Source organism: Spermophilus citellus, assembly GCF_964194105.1.
Source record: "Spermophilus citellus genome assembly, chromosome: 1".
In the NCBI taxonomy this organism is placed as follows: Eukaryota; Metazoa; Chordata; class Mammalia; order Rodentia; family Sciuridae; genus Spermophilus; species Spermophilus citellus.
This window is the reverse complement of record NC_138182.1, coordinates 157,403,163-157,424,660: the sequence shown is the minus strand read 5'-3', so window position 1 is coordinate 157,424,660 and position 21,498 is coordinate 157,403,163. Positions and strand designations below refer to the sequence as shown.

Sequence of the window (21,498 nt, the reverse complement as noted above, 5' to 3'; positions counted from 1 at the left end):
TCTACAAATTCTCAATTCCATGCAGTTTTGACTCGGAGGGTCTTGCATAAGATATTGTGGGCCTGTCGCACTTGCTCTGTGCATTATCTAATCTCCATAACGATTTTTTGACACCCATTTTTTTCTGATGAGAAAAGTGAGGCTCAGGGAGGAACAAGGTCTAAGGTGAAAGCATAGGATTGAGGGGAGCCGGAAGTCGGAGCCCTATTGCCCTCTCTGCCCCTCTCTACCCTTCCAGGTGGTGCTGACCTTGTCGCGGATCTGCTGCCGGACCTTCTCGCGCTCAGCCTCCATGCGCGCATGTTTGGCCTTGCGCTCTTCCTCCTGCTGCCTCAGCGCCTCCTGCCGCTCCTCCTCCTTCTTCTGTGCATCGGGGTCCTTTTCCTCCTCTCCCCCCAGCATCTTCCCCATGTCCTTGGTGGCCCCTGTAATGGGGTGGGAAGAGAAGAGACGTGGTAGATTGGGAGACAGGGTTGAGGAGAGAGGGGCCAAGTGAGCTGAGGCCCCTCCCACTTAGGCCAGGACCGGGTCAGGAGTGTGCTGTGGGCCAGGGAAGGTGAAGCGGGGCTCACCTCCGAGGGCCTGCTTCATGACGAAGTCCATGCTGCCGGCTCTGGTTAATGTGCCCTAGCCAAGGGCTGAATTCACATGCAGAGCCCTTGCCTGGCCTGGCCTGGGGAGATGTTTCAACCTGCAAGAGAGAAACTGGGAGTCAGATGGGAGAGGCCTCCGCCCAGGCAGTCGGGTGGACTTTGACATAAGGCAACTTTACCCTTGTTCACACTTGAGCACCCACTGGTCTTAGCCCAAGGCAATGCCCTGGTAGGAAGGGAGAGGAGGTGGAAAGGGGCTATTTCCCGAGAAAGCTTCTGCTTTCTATTTTAAAGCCATCATCTTTACCATGTTGTTCTAATTTGATTGAAACCAGGAATACTGGAAGGAACTTGGAATTTGGTACAGGGTGCATTTTCATGTCTCCTTATGTGACATTCAGCAAGTTACTTAGCTTCCTTAAGCCCCCAGTTTGCTCGTCTGTGAGACAGAAATGGCAATGTTTTCTTTCTCAGGTTACTGTGGAGATTGGAGAGAATCCAGCCCAGGCCATTGGATCAACCCATAAAAATAAATGAGCATGTGCTTATGGCCCCAGCAAATCAGAGGGGCATGGAAAAATGGGGACAGCTGGCTTGGATGAATATGCCCAGACTTTGGAAATTAGACAAATGGAAAAAAGTTATTTTTTATTGCAGTATGCATGTAAGTTTTTTTATATTTTGTAGCTTAATATTGATTTTTAGTTTGAATTACACACGAAGGCATTGGAGACATTATAATCTTCTTGGGGCTTAGGGCCTTTAAAGTACCTAGCATGGGCCTTGTAGGCATTCTGCTAATGTTAGTCCTTCTTCCCTTCTCCCTAAATCACCAACTTTCATTTTTATTATTATTTTTACTGTTTTTCTTTTTGCCTTAAAAGATTTTCTCCAAATAAAATCATAATGGGAATTGCAATATGCAAATTATGTAAAAGTGGAACTATTCCAAAGGTCGGTGTGGGAAAGGGACTTGAAGGCTTCACCCTTGGCTTCCTTCTTACCATATACCCCCCACATTCATGAGATGAACCCCAGTGCTCTAACTCAGAGATAGTCTTTTTTATTTTAACCACAGTTTCAGGGACTCTTTAACAGACAAAGCTAATAAATTCTCTTTTCAGGTATGGATGGAGATATGGATGAGCTATCCAAAGTGTGATGTGGTTTTATGATTAATTAAGGCCAGTCTATTCCCCAAGACCTTTTTATCTCACACAGCCTTGGGGGCTTTAGGGTTTCTTAGGAGGAAAAAGAGTCCTGGAAAACGGTGGCAGAGAAACCAGGCTGCATGTTATAGTCAGGCTGGGTTCAAAGTCATTGGTTAGTCATTGATGGATTTTTCTCATTTCCTTCAGAATGAGAAATCATATTAGCAGACTGGAGTTTTTTCATACCAGAGGGCCCAAGAGCTTATCTACTTGATCAAATCACCTGATAGGTTGTTTTGGGAAGGGAATATCATGATACAGTAGGAAAAAAAAATCCCTAGGGACTTTGGCATCCATCAAACACAATTGGTTCAGAATCCTAGCTATAACACTGCTATGATTCCCTGGGAAAGCTTCCGTTTGTTCCCTGAAAGACAGAGGAATATTAAGGCTACCTTTGTACTGATGTCTGAAAGAGAAAAGAGAATCCTGATCAAATGCCTGGTGTGTAGCTGGAGCCCATAAAATGTTAGCTACTGCGGACACTATATTTATGGGGACTGCATTTAAGCCAAAAAAGGAATATGCTTTCCAGGAAATGCAAGTGAACCCACCTTGACCCAGAAATCTGAGTTTGGAGTTTGCTCAGCTCAGTCAAAATATTTTCGATGGACTTTAGGGCCTTGAGAAACGACTTCATTTGTAAGAACAGGAAAGGAACAGTGTAATAATGAAGTGATTTCAGGAACACTTGAGTTTTACTCAGTGTTTCATGGAGCTCAAGGAATTACCAGGTGGTGGTGGAAGATGCAGGACTCTAATTTGAGATGTTTCAAGTTGGTAGGCAGGACACCTGGGCTTTGTTTCCAGCCTCATTCCCAACTTGTTGTGTGTCTCTGGCAATTCTCTTTGGGAACAGAGGATCCTCCAGTCCCTTTTCCTTTGCTTCTGCTAGAGCGCTCCTGCTGCATTTAAATTGCTGACCTCCCTAATGTACCTTCAATCCCCTCTCCTCTCTATCTCCACACCCCTCCCTGCCTTGGCTCTGTGCCTTAGGTCTTTCTCCATTTCATCTCCTACTGCTCCTCCCCTTCCCTCCTCCTTGCTCTTTTACCAACTCCTCTTTTTCCTTCTGTCCTTATATAAACTTGTTCCCCAGGACTCTGACCTCAACCTCTCCCCCCCACTTTTTTTCATTTTTAGCCTTTCTCTGGGAGAACACATCCCCTCTGGGGGCTTTAATGACCACTGGCACCGATGGCACCTAGACCTCTTTCTTATCGGGGCTCTAGATTGCCATTTTTGTTCATGTAACCAGCATTAGCTTAGCCTCTACTATGTGCCAGTTGATATGGTAAGCTTTGGGGATATAACAGTGAACAAAAGATACAAAACCTGCCTTCGTGCAGATTACATTCTGAGGGGTGTGTATGTGTGTGTGTGCATGGGTGTGTAGGGAAATAGGTGATGAATAAGGATACCTCATGGACACCTCCCTCTGGGTGTTTTAAGGGCACTATTCAAGTTCATCATGCCATCCATCATCAAACCATCTCTTTTTACAGATACCTCTGCTTTCATGCATTCATTCAGCAAACACTGAATTTGCAAAGCATGTTTACTCAAGGATTGAGTCTTTTCAATGCTTATGTCTTTAGTGCTCAAGGTGGCTGCTACTTAGCCTTCTGGGATTACTTGGGCCATCTTCTTGGGTCTTCCTCAAAACCCACCACCCAATCCCAGTGTGGCCCTCTGAATTAGGCAATCTCTTGTTTATTCTGTTGAGACTCTCCTAACCAACTTTCCAGTTTTTAAGGCCCAACCTATTCCTGACCCCTCCCTCTCAGCAGGTAACTTTCCTCTCATATCTTGTGGCAGCCAAGGGATATCAGCTCTGAGGTCAGGCTCACTGACTCAGACCCCAAGGTCTTCCATTTCTAATTGTGTGATAGGAACTCATCTCATTTCTTGGATATTAGGTCTTCATTAAAAAATGAGGATTATACTACAACTTTGAAGGGTTAAAAATAACCTGCAGGATGTGTTTGGCAATGAAGCGCTCAGTAAATTGTGGCAGTTACCAGAATGATGAATCTTCAGCTGTTGTGAGCTCTTGCAACCTCCCTTCTCCTAACTCCCAGAGTCTCCTCCTCTGGCTGAGGCCAATCCATTTACTTGTGCTCTGGGTTTTCTCTCTTTATACCTTCCTCCTTGGTCCATCCATCTGTTCCTGTTCCTTACATCTTCAATCTCCTCTCCAAATTATTCCCTCCTTCTCCAACTCCCTCCTTGAACCCTGAGTTTTCCTTGATCTCTGCCCTCTAATGTTTTGATGAAAGGGTCTAAACTTGGTGTCTCCACTTCTTCACCTTCTGCTCAACCCTACCCCTCTGTGAGTCCAGAGATCTGCCGTTCTGTATCAGTCCAGCTGCCCTAACCAAAGTGGCCAAGAAGCTCCTGAAAGGCCAGAGCAGGAGTGTTTTCAAAGCCCTCCTCCACCTTCCCTCCATAGCATCAGATGCTAATGACTACATTCCAACTTTTTTCAGTCTTCTTCCATCTTCTCCTGAATTCTATGACACAGTGCTCTTGCTGTCTTCACTCTACTTCTCAGATGAGTCTTTCTCAAATTTGCTGGCTTCTTTCCTTTCCTTTATGTAGACATTCTCAAAGCAAACTCTCTTCTTCTCCTCCCCACTATACCTCCTCTCCCCACTGTCTCCCTGGGAGTCTCATCTATCACTGATTTTTATCTTTCTTTCCCAAACCTGCACATTTAACTCCCTACTGCATGTTATTATATGTGTCATCTCCAATTCAATCTGTCCAGAAATCAATCTCATTCTTGCCTCCTCCACCCAACCATCTTTTTCCTCCAGCATTCTTTGTTCCGATTGTTTTAACTGAAGATGCCAGAGTCAGTCATCGGTTCATTCACTCACTTACTCATACTGAATACTTTGAGTATCTACTCTGCCACATCCTGTTTTGGATGCTAGGACTATGGAAGAGAATGAGGGCGTCCCAGTGCTTTATCTTACAATGTTCAGTTGTTTGGGGAGGGTAGACACTGCACAGCAAATCACACCAGGGCTTGGTGAGTACAACTCCGCGTAGACATGGAGACTGTAGCTTTGCAATGCTCCCAGCATCCTCACCCTCCTCTTTCCTATTGCTGCTAATGCTTTGGTTCAGGCCTAGAGGTTCTGGATTTGCACATAACCTCTAACTGTCTCTCTCTCTGTTCTCATCCATCCTCTGCATGGTTATTCAATTAATCTTCCTAAAGGGCAGATCTGTTCATTCAAACATACCTGCAATGGTTCCCCATGGCCTTGTGAAGCCAATCAGAGTCCTTGTTCTGACCTTCAAGTCCTGCACAATCTAGTACCTACCTTTTTTGCCTCTCACTTCCCATCCCTTGAACGTGGCTCTGCTTCAGCCAGGCCCCACAGCACATATTCTTTCCAAACAACTCTGGCCATTTGTACATGATATCCCCATCTCTTTGGAGCCTCTTAACCTCATCCTACTGGTTCAAATCCTAGTTCTACCACTTATTAAGTGACCTTGGGCAAATACATTTTATAATGTAAAATGGAAACACTAACCTTATGCTCAAGGCTTGTTATGAGCATTGATATAATGCAAACACTAAAAAGAGTGCTTAACCCAGTATCTGGAACATAGTATGTGCTCAGTAATATTAGTTATCATAATCATTGTCATCATCAACATCAACAGCAGTAGCAGCATTAATTTTCAAAGATCACTCTCAAACGTCACTCCACGAAATTTCTTGGATTTTCAAGATGTGATAGTATCTTCCTCTTGAGACCCATGGCATTTTCTAGGGCAGTATTGCCTTTCTCCACCCACTGCCCTACCTGTCTAGTGTCTTTCCCTTTCCTCCCTCTTTGATCTCCTCTCAATACAACATCTGTATCTTATCCTAGAATCCTATAGGATAAATACATGGTCGAATTTAATGTTGTGTCAGCGAGTGTGTGAGCGTGCACTTCAAAGTATGACCTGCATGTCTAACTCTGAACTTAGACTTCATGTAAGTTTGTGTTAGCATATCTGCCGACATATGTGTAGATATTTTGCCATATGCTCCCCAGGAATGGGGAGGTCCAGGAGGTTACATGCAGTTGAGGATTTGGGCCGGAACGCCAGGAGGCGCTCCTTAGCGATTCTGCTGGAAGCCTTGGTCTGTCCCTACGCGGGAAGGATGGTGTGGTGGTTGTGGTGGTGGGAAGGAAGAGAAGGGGCGGGGGAGGGGTGCTGCTGTAAGCACCAGGTTTCTATGCTTTCAGTGCGTCCAGCACTCAGGGCAAGTCTTCGGCTTCGCTCCCTGACTTCCTCCCAGCTGGCCCCAGCCTGAGACAGCCAGAGGAGGCACCTGCTCACGCTTGGCCATCTGAGCCCCAGGCGGTTTTTGGGACTGCCCCCCCCCACCCATACTCTCCCCTCCACCATCTGACAGGCAGACTCGGGCACCTGCAGTGTTTGTCCTTGTGGCTGTTTTTCTGTTTTTATGGCTCAAGTTCGAGCTATATTCACTGCAACTCAATTCAACACTCATTCGCTTTCTGCAAGAGACTCGAAGCTAATGGCGGTAGCAGAAGAGAGGGGATATCCTTCTACGCACCCACCCCCACCCCACCCTACCCCACCTCCCTAGAAGGGAAAAGCATTGGGGAGGAGAAGGGGCAGTGGAGGATGGGAGAAGGTGGGTAACTGGCTCTGGCTGAAAAGCGGAAGAGGCGGGGGCTCCCCGATCCCCTCACCAGAGGAGAGGACAGGAACCCAGGAGCTCCTCTCGGAGACCAACATCCCCAGCTGCTCTGCCCTGCAGGTTTCAGTTGGCCGCTGAGAGCACCCTTCCCCCAACACAGAAAGCTTAACCCCAAGACCCAGCCCGGTCTCAAACTTTGCTAAGGGAGGGGGCAGAGTGGGGCAGACGAGCGCGAGGGCACGCAGTGACTGTTCCCATTGACCCCAACAGCCGAGGTGAGCTGCTCAACCTCAGCGCCTGGGGGAAGAGGACAAAGAGTCCCCCTGGTCCCCCACCCACAATCGACGTTTAGGTTCTCCTCCCCTCCACCTTCGGTCTGTCCGCCTCCCTCCCGCCACCTTCTGACTCACTAGGGAGCTCGAACTCTACCCCCGGGGGAGGCTCCCTTCTCCCGGGCGCAGAGGGCCCTGGCGGGCTCAGGGTTAACCGCAAGCAAGAAGTAGCTTAGATCGACGTCCCCCCACCCTAGCCCTGAGAGCTCAAAGTTGTTCTCCGGGTTCAGACTTGAGTCTCTCGCATTCGGGGCGGTCCTGGCTATTTCAGGCTTCTGCCCGGGGGTCTCGGGCTCCCGGGCTCCCGCCTCCCTCCCGGTGCTCGGCTGCCGCACTTCCTCCCCGCAGCGTGCTGCGCTGGGAGCTGTCCTTTCAGCACCCGGCAAGCGCGCCCTAGAGGGTCCCCGCAGCCGCCGCGCAGTCCCCCAATTCCAGCGCCGCGGCAATCTTGAGGAGCCGTCCCCGGCAAAAGACTTACTCTCCAGCTTCCCGGGCTGCCCTGAAGCCTCAAGGCGAGAGCCTGGACCCTGTTGCCCACAGCCCGGCTCCGCCCTCCCGGCCCGCGGCCAGCACCGACCTGGCGGTCTCTGCAACCGTCTAAGCCTCTGCAGGGCTCCGACCCGACTCAACCAGGAGGTTCCTTCTGCTATTCCAGCTCCCGCCGCCGCCTCGTGTAACTCCGCCGAGCGAGCTGGGGCCCGGCTCCTGCCGCGGGCGGCTGCAGAAGGCGCCCTCCAATCACGCCCCTCAGCCAGGCCCTGACGTGCTGCCGCTACCCTTTCAGATGGGAAATTCAAATATTCATATTCTCTCCTCTCCTCTCTCTCTCTCTCTCTCTCTCTCTCTCTCTCTCTCTCTCTCTCTCTCTCTCTCTCTCTCTCTCTCCTCTCTCTCTCTCTCTTTCCCTCCCTCCTTCCCTCCTCTCTCCCCTCTCTCTCTCCCCATCTCCCATTCTCCATCTCCTTCTGCACCTCCCCTCCTTCCCTCTCTCTCTCACTCTTCATCTCCCATTCTCTCTTCTTTTCTCTCTTCAAAAATCCCCTTCCTCTTCTACATTTAGCTGCCCCCCCTCCCTCAATCACATTTTCCCAGTCCCTGCAGACAGAAGTTCTGGTCACAGCTCCAAAGACCACAAACTAGTTGCTTTGGGAGAGGGGGCAGTGAATGGGGGCAGGGGTGGAGGAAGTGTTTTTAAAGCAGAGCTCCAAGGTCACCTCCTTGGGAAAGCCGTCCCTAGTTCCTCCAGGAAGAATGGGCACACTCTCCTCAGGGCTCCTGCCGCCCCTAGAGGAAATCCCTGTTTCAGCCACCACTGTTCCATCTGTTGGCTTGCATCTTGCCTGATAGCAGCTCCCAGATCCTCTTTGCTGCCCCTCACCATAGTCCAGTCACATGACAACTCAAGAACCATTGGTGGGGAGTGTGAGTAAGGGCCTCATAGAGAGTCAGGAACCCTCTGATGTGTACTGAGAGGGATCAGACTGCTGCAAAATTGCAGTGGACCTTAGCTGAGTCACTCACCAATCCCTCTTTGATCTAATATCCTGTGAAGAAAAAGGGATCCTCTGGCAAAGTTGTTCTAGAAGGCCGTTTTCCTTTCCTCCTATGGCCAGGAAACAAAAGGGATGAAGCTTCAAGAGGCAAGGCAATATCTGTTCCCATCCGCAGTAGCCTTTCCTCTTCCTCTCACACTCTTTTTGTTTTATTATTCTTTCCTAATGAGCCTCTCCATTCTGCCTGCTATTTTTTGGCTTTCAACTGCTTCCTTTAATCTGATATGTAGGAAAATGGCTTCAGAGAGGAGGGGACTTGCATCAGGCCTTTGAAAAATTTACAGGAGTTTATGCATCAATCCGGGTTTTGTCGGTGGAAATGACTTCTGCTTCTATAAGGGGATGGCTTCCTTCCAGGAAGGGAGCTGTGGAAGAACAGGATCCAGGAGAGAAAGGAGGTGTAATTCCATTCCAATAAGTGGAATCTATTCCTTTGCACACAGTCACAGCAGAGGCCTCAAAGTTGGGGATCCCTATAAGCCAGAGGGCATTTGTGGAACCACCTCTTCACCTGGAGAGGCATCTTCTGAAGCTCACCTCTGTTTTCTCCGAATGGGCTAAAGGGAGACCCTTTCCTATGGCATTTTCTCTGTTTAGCACTGTGTTGGGCAATTAGAAAAGCGTCTCCTTCCATATTTCCTCCCCATTTCCTAGGGCATCAGACACCAAGGGATGGGGGAAGGCGGGTGTTTGATTAGAGTGACTTAGACTCATCACTAATGCCCCAGGGGACTTCTGGGCACAGAGATCTGACATCACATTATTTCAAGAGCCACAGTCCTACTCTCTCCCTATTTCTCCCTCTTTTCTCCATTTTCTTCAACAATATATTCAGTAAGTGGGACCTGGCCTGCAGTACTCTAGTTATAATTGGAATTTTTCCACAATTGGTATTGCCTTTGACCAAATTAGGCTAAAAAACCCAAAATAGGCTTCAGAAAAATACCAACCTCAGTTGTGGGCACCACATTTTAAGATGGACTTTGATCAACTCCATTATATTAAGCTTATAATTCCAGCACTTACTTTGATGCCTAGCAAAATTGGTCTAAAGAAATGCTTGTTTAGTGGATAAGTAACCATTGCAAAGAGCGAGGAGAGTTACTGCTTTCTGCCACTGTTAGAGATAGAATTAGGGCAGTGGAGGAAAGGTAAAGAAAGTTGATAAGTTCTAAGAGGAAGAACCATTTATTAGTTGGAGCTGTCCAGCCATAGCTTAGCTGCCTCTTGTGAGGTCAGGGATACCATCCCTGGAAGATGGTACTGGGGTAAGTGGCTGGTCCATATGACAACTAAAGCTCCTTTGAACCTGGGCTTCTATAAAAAAAACTGCCTGGGCTGACATGAACTGTGTCTAGCTGATGAGTAGGACAGCCCAGTCAAGTTTTGGTGGCTTCATTCCATTGAACAGTCAGGAGTAAATCATAGCACTGATGCTTCACATAGAAGAAAGCTGGTGAAGAGATGAATACTTGCTCCCTGTTAAGTGTTACCTGCCTGGACGTGATTTCCAAATACTCTACTATCACTGAAGAAAAGTTGTTAACTATTATAAGCATTTCCTCGTGAGAGCACTACTAAGCATAGCAACAATCTGAGCTTCCAATATGTCTCATATGCTAACTTTGGTGCTTTACATACATTACATTTTCTTATTTAATTTACATACACTCTTATTTTCAAGATGGGAAGGTCAAAGCCCAGAGAGAGAAAGTAAGTTCTGGCAGAGTCAGGAGTCCAGGCCAGGCCTGCCTGACACTGACTTCTGTGGTCCTTACACCACGCGGGGCTGCTTCTCGTCTGACACATCCCACAGCCTGAGGAAATGTTACTTTTGCTCTGCAGATTTTTTTTTTTACATTGACATTTATAGTTGTCCCCGTTCTCGAGTTTCCCCCTGTCTGTCTCTTTCTCTTTCTCTCTCTCTCTCTCTCTCTCTCTCTCTCTCTCACACACACACACACACACACATACACACACACACCCTGCCATGAATTTGCACCCAGATCAGGGACTTCCTGTCGGTGTGGTTTACCAGCATTTCCTTCATCTGCATAGCTAATCCAGCTCACCCCCAGTGAGCCTGAGTGTGTGAAAGTGCCAACAGTCCCAGCCTCTGGCCCTTGCAGAGCCTGCTCTGTGGACAGCTTCTAAGAGTCATTCAGTAAATTATGGATGTGGCTGTGCTTAAGGTGTCTTATCCTGGCAGGCACTGAATTTCTACTTTTATTTATGATTCCTGGGGCAAGATTTAGACAGATTCATAAAATGCTATGTGTATGCCTTGAATGTTCACTAGGAAGCTGATTAAGAGAGCTAATGTTAGAACTTTGTGTGAGGATTGAGGAACAATGTGTGAGGAATGACAACTATCACAGACTGTAAATGTGGTGTTCAGGGAGAATGACTCTCATAGGGCACCCGTCCAAAGGTCAGCCCATTTCTTCCTTGCAATTGCCTCAGTCAGATGGAAGATGTGGGAGATGAGGAGGAATCTAAGAAGCATGGGCTGATCCTGAGCTCGCCGGCTGGTCCAGGGAGATGGATTCCACATCCTGCATTCTAGCCTGAGCCGGGAGGGGGAGAATTGGTTTTGATTTGAGAGGGTGGCCAGATGCCAGAGGCAGAAACAGAGCTGCGGGGGTGGAGCTCAGAGAAGGGTTCCAGGCCACCTTGCTCATCTGATGAGTGCCTTCCCTCTTGTTGTCAACAATGGCGAGGGTGCCGTGAGGCTCCTAGTCTGCCTCCTTCGATGTGCAGTGACACAGTGTGAAGGCAGACCCATCCATGTGCAGTGGTGCATCTGTGTGTGCAGCTACCAGCATGGGACCACCCAGCATCGTGTGGAATGATGCATGTGCTGTGTGCCACCATCCGTGTGCAGTAGTGCAGATGTGGGTCTCTGGCCATGTGACTGACAGGGTGTGGTGGAGTATGCCTTCAGATGTGAAGGAATGTGATGGTGTAGAGCTACATGCCTTGATAGAGCAGAATATGGCAATGGCATTGTGAGGGGGTTTGGGTGTAGGGCAAGGGCACCACATACAGAAGATGTGCAGGTTGTGCACTGTACAACCACAGAGGTTCCCATAGACCGTACCAGGTACAAATGTTCTAGGGATATGCCACTATTTCGGTGTAATGGTGTATAAGTGTTGCTGTCAACTAGGGATGACCCAAGTGTTAGGGTGTTATGGATATGAAATGGTGTAATCCTATGTCATCATCAGCAGGTAAGAGTGCAGAAGTATGTCACAATGTGTTGGCACATATGTCACTGTCACTGGGTGGGACAGTAGAGGTGTGTGGGTGTGTCTATGTGCAGTCAGGAATATGTCATCACCGCTGTGCAGGCATGCAGACGAAATATGTCACTAGAAGTGACTAACCCTTCTTTTTCCATTCTTTTCCCACCAGAGGGCCATGAGTGACCAACAAGCTGGCTCTTGCCTGTTTGGGAAGTTGCAAAAATCCTAAAGCCTTCTATTCTCCATTTCTGCTTCTCAGAAAGAGGGTTCCAGATTCAACACTGGTTGTGGGTGGAGCCTGAGTGGAGATTCCCTGGGGACCCCCTCTCCATCCCGGAGCCTTGCCCCCACTCAGAGCTGCTCCCCTCCCTGCATCCACCTACCAGCTCCTTAGAGGTCCTCTGCATCCTTCATCCCATCCCCACCCTCCCAGATCCAGGCGCTCATTAGCATGTCAAAGCAGTCTTCTTCTAGCCCACGCAGTGTACCCTGGGATATCCCCACACAGTTGGCTCCCTCTCATCTGGAGCTTTCCTGAAACCTTGCATTTTCATGTCTGCACACCAGTCTGCAGTACCCCCTGCCATCCATCAAAGGGAGGATGTTTTGGTGATAAATCTTTCCTCTCTTGCCTCTAGTTCTTTTTGAAGCTCTGGACTGTGACTTCTGCCTCCCTTCCTCCAACATCAGTCCTCCCAACTCTTCAGGACATGGTCAGGTGTCCCCGTCCATGGGGAACTCTTCAGACAAGCAGGTCCCCAGACCCAGCTAAGCCCCACATTTCTGATCCTTAGCTCTGGACTTGCTCCAGCACCATCGATGCAGCATCAAGGTTTGCTGACTGCCCCTTCATTGGGGCATTGAGGTACTTGGCCCCCTTTTTCCTCCCCCTGTGAAACACATGCTCAGAAAGCTAGTCTTTACACCTTAAAAGGCTTTCTTTAGGCACATGGAAATAGAATAAAGACTTGCAGAATACTAGAATCAAAAGCAAAAGGCCATTTCAGAATCACATTTAGAATCACAGAATTACAGGCTTCCTACAGCATTATATGTCAGAGTGGCCCACTCCTACTCAAACCACTGGAGTGGGGGACTTGTTAAAAATTGCAGATCCTTGGGCTTCATCCCACATGAAGCAAACTGAAGGATCTGAGATGGCAGCCCAGGAATTTGCATCTTCTCCCCAGATTCCCAGGCATTTCGGACTCATCTATTGGTTGCAAAGCTCTCACCTTGAATCTGTGGACACTGAGAATCCTCTGGTCCTGGGCTCTCGTCTTACAGAAAAATGAGATCACAGAATCGGAATATTTTAGGATTAACAGAAGTTTAGAATTGACCAATGACACATATTCACTCACACTTCAGAATCTTAAATTGCAAGAATCTCAATGTCTAGAATTGTAGAGCTGAAAGTGACCCTGGAGTGTGACTTTGTTCCCATTCTAGGAGGAAAACTTTTATTTTTTGGCTTCCATACTTCTTTTGGAATGGAAGGCTTTCACCCTGTCCCTTGAAAGGCTGTCTCCACAGTGTCGCCTACATTTGTGAAGATAGATGTTCTTTCCATATTGGTGCAAAGGCAGCCGGCAGAACCCCTGCATTTACAGGGCGGGTGAGCAGGAAATGACTTCTACTTTCCATTTAGGTTCAGCACACACTGGCTCACAAAACAGATCTTGCTCTTTGATAAAATGAATTTGAGAGGACATTATTGCTGTCTTACTGAAGCAGGAATATTGAGGAACATGGACAACAGAGGTTAATAAGCTCATGGGGCCTCTGGTCAAGGAAATGAAAGAGAGAGAGAATGCCAAGGGAAACAGCTATTTTAGAGATTGATAGCGAGTGTGTGTGTGTGTGTGCGCGCGCGCGCGCGCGCGCGTATTCGTTTTTAGGGGGAAAGAAAGAAGGAAGACAATGAAACATGCATAACATAGAAAAGTTCACCTAGTGGAAAGAAGGAAGACAATGAAACATGCATAACATAGAAAAGTTCACCTAGTACAGATGGGGAAACAGGCCCTAAAAGGGGAAGAAGTTCTCTCAAGGTTACATAGCAAGAGCATGAAACTTCTGGGGCTGGGATTGTGGCTCAGTGGTGGAGCACTTGCCTAGCACGTGTGAGGCACTGGGTTCAATTCTCAGCACCACATAAGAATAAATAAATAAAGATATTGTGTCCATCTACAACTAAAAAATATTTTTTAAAAAAGATCATGAAACTTCTAACTCCTAGGTAAATATTCTTCCCTGGCATAACTCAGCATCCAGCCCCCAAGTTTCTTTGTGATAGGTATTTTTCACACACTTATTCATTCATCAAACATGTATGTAGGGCTCTAACATGCCAGGCACTCTTCAATGCACACAAAGGTTTAAGAATTTTGGAGTTTCTCTTTCCCCCTCTTTGTTCCACTTCGAGAGAAGCAAATAAATACTCCATTGAGAGTGAGATAACACATGCACCGATTCACACTCTCAAGATCTTTTCAGATCCGAGACTCTCAGAAGTAAGCGGGGGAGAGATGCCCGCAAACAGTCCACGATAATACACACGCTAAGTGCTGTCCTAGTGAAGAGGGAGCTCCAAGGCAGAGAATCAAATACACACAGCTTGCAAGCCAGATGGAAGGGGAAGCTCCAAGCAGGGAATGGGTAGGGGCAGCCGGCGCCTGCTCTCGAGGCACCCAAGCTCCGGGGCCATCCAAGTCATCTCAGAAGTTTCCTGGAGGAGAGGGGGTTGGCTGTGCCACCTAGAGATGTGGGGTTAAATCTCAGAAGCACTCTATCCCTTCCTGGCTATGTGACTAGGGTGGGTGTGACTTTTCTCTGAGATTCAGTTTTTTTTATCAGTGCAAACAGGAGAATGATCCCTACCTACCTGCCAGGGAGCTGGGAGGCAGCTGGGTCCTAGCAAGCATTAATTCTGTTTCCCTCCCACACCCCACAAGGCATTGTATTCTCTTCTGCAGTCTGGGACAGTGTGACCATTAGACAAAGACTCCTTTAGGACCTTCTTGATCAAAGAACTCTGTCATTTCTCTGAGTTTAGGTTGGAAATGAGATGGAAAAGATTTTAAAAATTGGAGAAAAATGGGAAAGACGTTTTTCTTCTTTACATTTTTTCCCCTTCCCTCTTCTTCTCCAGCACAAGACACTGGGGTATTGCTTCCCTAAATGGGAGCCACCTGAAGGAAGTCCAGGGAGGGCTTAGGCTTCAGGACCAAGAACAGGAGGAATTTTCCACCCACAAATCTAAAAATGGCTGTTCTGTGCTACTCAACCTCCAGTTGTTTCTTTCTGGCAACAAAACAAAACAAAGCCAAACCCCCTTTTATTTGGCAAGAAAACAAGGGTTGGAGAGGTCTTGTGAAGATGAAGCCAGGGAAAAACTTAAAGGGGCTACAGAACAAAGAATTTTCATTTACTGAGCCCTTCACTAAGATAGGTGATTCATACTCTCTATCTGATTTAATCCCCACTCCTGTGTCTACATTACCTTAAATGTCATTACATCCACTTCATATTCAAATAAAACATTCAGACTTAGAGAGGTTAAGCATGTTGTTCAGGGTAACACAGCCAAGAAGCAAGGGAATCGGCACTTGGCGTTGGTGTGTATCTGCAGGAGGCGATATTTCCAAAGGGGGTTGGGTGATTTCCTGGAAGCCTGGGTCTGCAGCTCAAGGATAACTGGTTCTAGAGTTTGGGTGACACTCATATCCTATAGGGGGACCTTTCTATGGACTGGTCTTTAATAGGTTCCAAGTCTGAAGAAAGTGATGGTGGCTGTAGGTCAAAGGCCCAGAATGATGTCTTGAGGTCTTACCTAAGAACCCCCCCCCCCCCGACTGTCTGTTGCTCAACTCTGCTTAGTTTGGCTCAGCCTGGCTCTTACTACCAGTTTCTAACCAGTGTTTCTGCCTCTGATCTTGCCTTCTAATTTCTAACTGGCTTTCAGATTTGTAGGAGAATCGTGGCTTTCTAAAACATACATATGATTGCATCACTCTGCTTTTTAAAACACATGGTGGTCACAGCTTATTTTGCCACCCAGCACCCACTCCTCCCTCATGTGGCACTGGTTTGGAGAAGCCCATCTGTGTAAAGTTGTCCCTCAGTATCTGTGGGGGATTGGCTCCAGGATCCTTGCAGATACCAATATCCTTGAATGCTCAAGTCCCTTGTATAAAATGGTGTAGTATTTGCACAGAGCCTGTGCATATTCTTTAGAGCCAGGGGGATCACACGCACTGATTGGCTTAGCCCAGGTCATGTGACCCAGATGAACCGCAGCCTGCCCTCTGTGTCTACAGGTTTTTCATCCACGATTCAACCCACCATGGATCAAAAATATTTGGAAAACATTGCATTTGTACTGAACATGTATAGACTTTTTTCTTGTCATTATTCCCTAAACAATATAACAACTATTTACATAGTATTTGCATTATATTTTTAAATCAGCTGGAGATTATTAAAATATATGGGAGGATGAGCAGTAGGTCAATGTAATGCTATGGTATTTATATAAGGGACTCAAGCCTCTGTGGTTTCATTGGGGAAGGGTATCCTAGAGCCAGCCTCCTGAGTACCCAGGGGTGACTGTATGTACTGAGCATCTATTATATGCCAGCGTTTCTCTAGGTGCCAGCACACCATGGTGAAAGCAGAGTACAAATTTCTATCTCATCTACTAGAGGAATTGAACCCAGGCAAACACACAGGGAACAGGGTGATTCTAAAAGGAGATGAGGGCTAAGACAGAACAAGAAAAGGGATACCTGCTTTATGTCCCTTGCTTCAGATTTCAAGACAGGCCCTCAGAAAGTGGTTGTTTAATAAATGAACACCCAGCGGTGGCTCTTAGCCTTTCTTTGTGATGTCACAGGGACTCTTCTGGAAGCTTTTGGTAAGTGATTTATTCTCCATTTCCAGACTACACCCCCTCTTGGGAGCGGGATGGTCACAGTTATATAAATGATTTTATGTGCGTGAGAAGCATTCGCCTCTTCCCATGGGAGCTGAACAAAGCCACCTTCCCTTTGACTTCCCAGTGCCTCATCCTCCCTGCCTCAGTCCTGTGCAGAAAGCATGATGTGCTCCCCTGGCTGACTTTGATCCAGGCTCCCTGCCTTCGACTTTCCGGTCGTCCCTCTCCCATTCCCCTCCACAGGCCCATTGCCAGCCCTTTGATCCTGCCTGTGACTTTCCACTGGGCCTCATCAGGCTCTCTTAAGATGAGGAAGCTTCATCCAGCTCAGGTCACTCCCAAGCTCAAAAGCCTTCATGACTCACCCTTGCCTGCAGCATGAGTCCAAACCCACGAGGGCCTCCCTCCATCTGACTCCAGCTCCATTCCCAGCCTGTGGACGGCTACTCTTCTCCCAAACAGCCCTCCCTCTGATGTTCGTTTGTTCCTTTCTCAATTTACCCCTCTGTGCTTGTCTCCTCTTTCTAGATATAAGCTGCTTGAAGGCAAGGATCATATTTTGCACATCTCTAGTCACTGGTGTGAAACCCAAGGCTTTTCTGATTGCAAACAGTGAAATTATTGCCAGGTATTATGCTCTGGGTTGCGTGGGTTGAAATGGCTTGTCTTGAAGTTCCCATCTCAGGGGTGGGATCTGCAGACCCAGGCTCCTTGCTGGGTGTGTTCATTTTTTTTTTTTTTTGTTATTGTTGAAATACCTGGCAAGGACAACTTAAAGGAGGAAAAATTTATTTGGGACTCATGGTTTCAGCGGTCTAGTCTATGGTTGGCCAGTTCCATCACTCTGGGCCTGAGGTGAGGTGGAACATCATGGCCGAAGGGTGCAGCAGAGGGAAACTGCTCAGCTTATGGCGGTCAGAAGCAGAGAGCAAAATAATAGGGAGCCACAGGGGAACCCTTCAGAGCATGCCCCCAGTGACCCACCTCCTCCAGTCCCACCTCCCCTGCCTATCGTTACCATCCAGTTAGTCCATTCAAACTAGGATGGACTGACTGAGTCCCAGCTCTCATAATCTAATCATCTCACCTCTCAATATTCCACCTTTAACACAGAGGACATCTCATATCCAAACTGTAACCCTGAGCCATAGACCACCACAACAACTCCGGTAATCTGTTTTTAAATCTTGCATTTGCCCCTCCCAAAGCTTTTTTTTTTTTTTTCAATTCTAAGTCCACACACACAGATTCATGAGTTCCTTGCATACTTAGGCCCCATCATAGTGGAATTTTGACTTTGGAAAGTTTTTGCTGTCACTTGCTGTACTAGTAATGCATTTTTGAGCTGTTAGATCCAGTATCTCTTTGGAGTCCCTTTCTTTCTCCATGTTCAGACTTTATGATTCGGGGTTGGGCTGCCTCTATGCCTCACTTCTGTAGGTGGGCAATAGATCCATTGCCAGTTAATCAGAGCACTGGGTGTCCAACTGGCCGTAGTGATTAGCTCTGGCATGGCAATAAGAATCAGCTAATAAGAATCAGCTTGGGACTTTAGCTGGAACCAATGGGAAATAGACTATTTCTGTGCGATTTTTGCAGGGCTGGCAGAATACGGTCCTGAGGATCTGGTGATTTTGCCACCCTCAAGGAGAACCTGCCTGGTGGTGATGCCAACACAGAGATGCATAGAGCTAATGGAAGGGTAGGAGACATATCCCTGATGATCTAATGATGGTGTTAGGGGACCCGGATCCTTTTCAGCCTTATCTATTCATGCACTTTGCACCCGTGCAAGCCAATAAGTGCCACTGTTCAACTTTCATTGCTTTGAATTAGGTTTTGTTTCAGCCACCCGGAAGAAACCAGCTGGGATCTGTCATCTCAGAGCTATGCATTCCTTCTTTCAGAGAACTTCTCATCAGGCAGCTTCTGACCTCGGAAGGACCCACCATATAATATCCTTTCATTTCAAGAAGGGACTCAATCATTGTTGATCTCCAAGCCACCTTCTCACCTACTACAACTTGGTCCCCATGGTCATGTTGACTGAAGTTTGAGAAGGGGCTGGTGATGTCAGTTCTTACTCAAAGCTTTGTCAAAGTTAAAACTTCATATCCACAGATCTTTATCCCCTCAAACATGCACATAGTTTTGGCCAACAGCTCTGCAATTTCACCCTTGAGTGGCATTAGCATTCTTGGGTGGCTGCCATCCATTCCTAGCCATTTGTCTGAATCTAGTGTATCAATTGGAGTTAGAACATTTGTTGAGAGAGCAGTGCCTTTGGCGCCCCTACTTCCAAAAGACAATTTGGGAGCGGGAATTTCCCCGAGGTCCTTTTTTTTTTTAAGAGTGAGAGGAGAGAGAGAGAGAAAATTTTTTAATATTTATTTTTTTAGTTCTCGGCAGACACAACATCTTTGTTGGTATGTGGTGCTGAGGATCGAACCCGGGCCGCAGGCATGCCAGGTGAGCACGCTACCGCTTGAGCCACATCCCCAGCCCCTGAGACGGAGGTTTCTTCGGATCTTCTGTACATCTCTTTTTCATTACTGTGCTCTCTCCCAGAACTGCGATCATCAAGTATCTATCTTGCTGGAACTTCTTCTGACCTCTTTTCAATTTGATGCATTTGAAAGATCTCTTATTCTTGGTCTTAGAGACCTTCCCAAGGTGACTTTTGGAGTGAATTTGAACCACATAATTTCAAGGCCTCTCTGCCTTGAATGGGGCCTCTTGATTCCAAGTCACCACTTGTCCCAATGATGTCTTTGGCTTTTCAGTAGCCTCTCAGATCTCTCTCCTTAGCTTGTTGTTTTTGCGTTTGGAAGTGTGTGTGCAGAATTAGTGGGACTAAAAGTGGCTCCACTATGATGCCACTATCTAGAGGCATTGTGGTAGGGAGAGGGAACCAGAGTGTCACCAAGGTTCCCATGCCGGGCGGTGACCTTGCAGCTACTTTCTGTTTCTTCCTCCGATTCCTCTCTCTGCCATCCCCGTCCTGCTTTATACCCAGGATGCAGGCCACCATCAACAGGCTTGCTCTATCCTCGGGCTTCCGGTTGGGTTTTATCAGAGGTACTGGCAGGGATTAGAGGCAAGCAAGAGGGCATGATCAAAAGTCCTTCGGCTGTAGGTCATGGCTCCTGTCCAGTGGTCCCTTCCACACACATATGATCTCAGGTCTTGGTAGCCACTCCCTCCCTGCCCTTCAGGTGGTGATGGATCCCCACAGGCGCTGGCCTAGGGAACTGCACCCTCCTGTTGGGATCTGCCTTATCCACACATTACTGAAGTCCTTCTCGGATGACCCAGAAGGAGTGGTCCATGTTCCTTGCCAGTTCCTGCTCACCATTCATTGGTCAGACTTAGTGCCTTGGGCCAACCCCCTGCAAAGGGGTGGGAAGGGTGGTGCTGCTCATGCTCAGGAAGAGAGAGAGAGAAACCGGATGTGGATGTGCTGTCTCCGTTACCGCAGAGCACACCTCATAACTCTGGTCCTCAGCACTCTGCACCTACACAAATGTCTTTCCAAGGAACTCATTTTACTGCCTGTCATATATTATTCTTCAAAGCTTTTCTTCCCAGGGTGTGGCTGAACAGAAGGGGCTTTGGATTCCTATTTGGACTTTGCCTTGTCTCCACCGTGTGACTTTGGGCATGTAAATCCCCTTCTGTGCCTCAGTTTCCTCATTTGCAAAGTGGGGTACAGATGTTTTCCTTGTGGGCACATTGCTGGCCTGAAATAGCATGCACAGGATCTGGGAGAATGCAGTGAACAGCAGCTGGAATTAACCATCCCACCCGTGCCTGGGAAGATCCGCAACTATGCATTCATGTAGCAGTGTCTCCCAAATGCCTGCTCTGAGCCAGGCATGCCTTGGACCTGGAATATGGAGCGAGGCGCAGGAGGATCTCACCTCATGGAGCGTTTCTGGCGGAGTGGACAGACAATGAGCAAAGGAAAAGATAGGTCATTCATTGTGGTGAGTGCTCTAAAGAAATAAAACCACATGTGGGAGAAAGAATAGGGAGCAGGAAGGTCCAAGAAAGAAAGCTTCCTTCCTGCTTAGTCTGAAGGACAGGAAGAGGGGCACAGTAACTAATGTCTATGAGGAAGATTAGATGAAGGCTGTGCATAAGTTCTTGGTGCAGAAGGCTTGATCCGAAGGTCACTTCCCTGAGCCTGTTCCCAGGACAGAATGGAACCCAGGTGGCAGAAATGTGGTAGGAACCAAGGTCACGTGGGACCTTGTCAGCTCTGATGAGAGGCCTCGATATTATCAGATTGGAATGGGAGCCACAGGAGGCCAAGTCCCCCGTGGGTTCTCTGTGCCTACTCCCAAACACCCTGATTTCATTTGCCCAATTTCCTTAACAAATAGCCATTCTGGAGAACTGAGGGCTTCCATTAAGAATCCATGCAGGTTGTTCTCTCACTTCTGGGGAAACTGAGGCCCACAGTCCCTGGGGTCAGGTCCTGGCCCCCATGATGTAGACCACGGCCACCTGATTTCCCTGCCCCCACCTCTGCTGCAAGAATCCGCCACGCATGAGCGGTGGTGCGGGGCAGCGTGCATGTGCCATTCCCTCCCTTCAACTCGCTCTCCCCGAGGCTGGCCTCGTCACCTCTGTTCTGTAGATGAGGAAACTGAGGACCCAGCACAGCCCCCTCCCTGCTCACCTCAGGACAGCTCCCTCCTGCATGCAGCAACCCACACAGCATCCTGTAAATAACTGCATGTTCCCAACACCTCTCCTCCTTCTCCTTGGAAACCTGCTCTCTCTTTGGACTTGGGCTGCTGGGTTGTTAGATTCCCCGGCAGGGCTCCACATAGAGCATGGCAGGAACACAGACGATACATCTGAAGGCCTAGGGCTGGGCACTGGCTTGGTCATTCACTAGCTGGGTGACCTTAAGCACATCACTGAACCTCTCTG

General features: G+C 47.9%; 1 protein-coding gene across 3 annotated transcripts in view; it reads right to left on the bottom strand.

The window, feature by feature from the left end:
• CPLX2 (complexin 2) overlaps nt 1-21,498 on the bottom strand; it is an 83,657-nt gene that overhangs the window by 4,618 nt on the left and 57,541 nt on the right. Inside the window, exons 1-3 of one of the 3 annotated variants that reach the window (XM_081304436.1) lie at nt 7,395-7,538; nt 573-691; nt 250-425 (exon numbers count right to left, since the gene is read on the bottom strand). In XM_081304436.1, coding sequence (XP_081160562.1) covers nt 250-425; nt 573-603 — 207 coding nt within the window. In that variant the 5' untranslated portion in view covers nt 604-691; nt 7,395-7,538. Of the gene's footprint in view, nt 1-249; nt 426-572; nt 692-7,295; nt 7,539-21,498 lie in introns of those variants that run through there. The other 2 variants (XM_081304437.1, XM_081304435.1) reach the window with 2 other exon arrangements.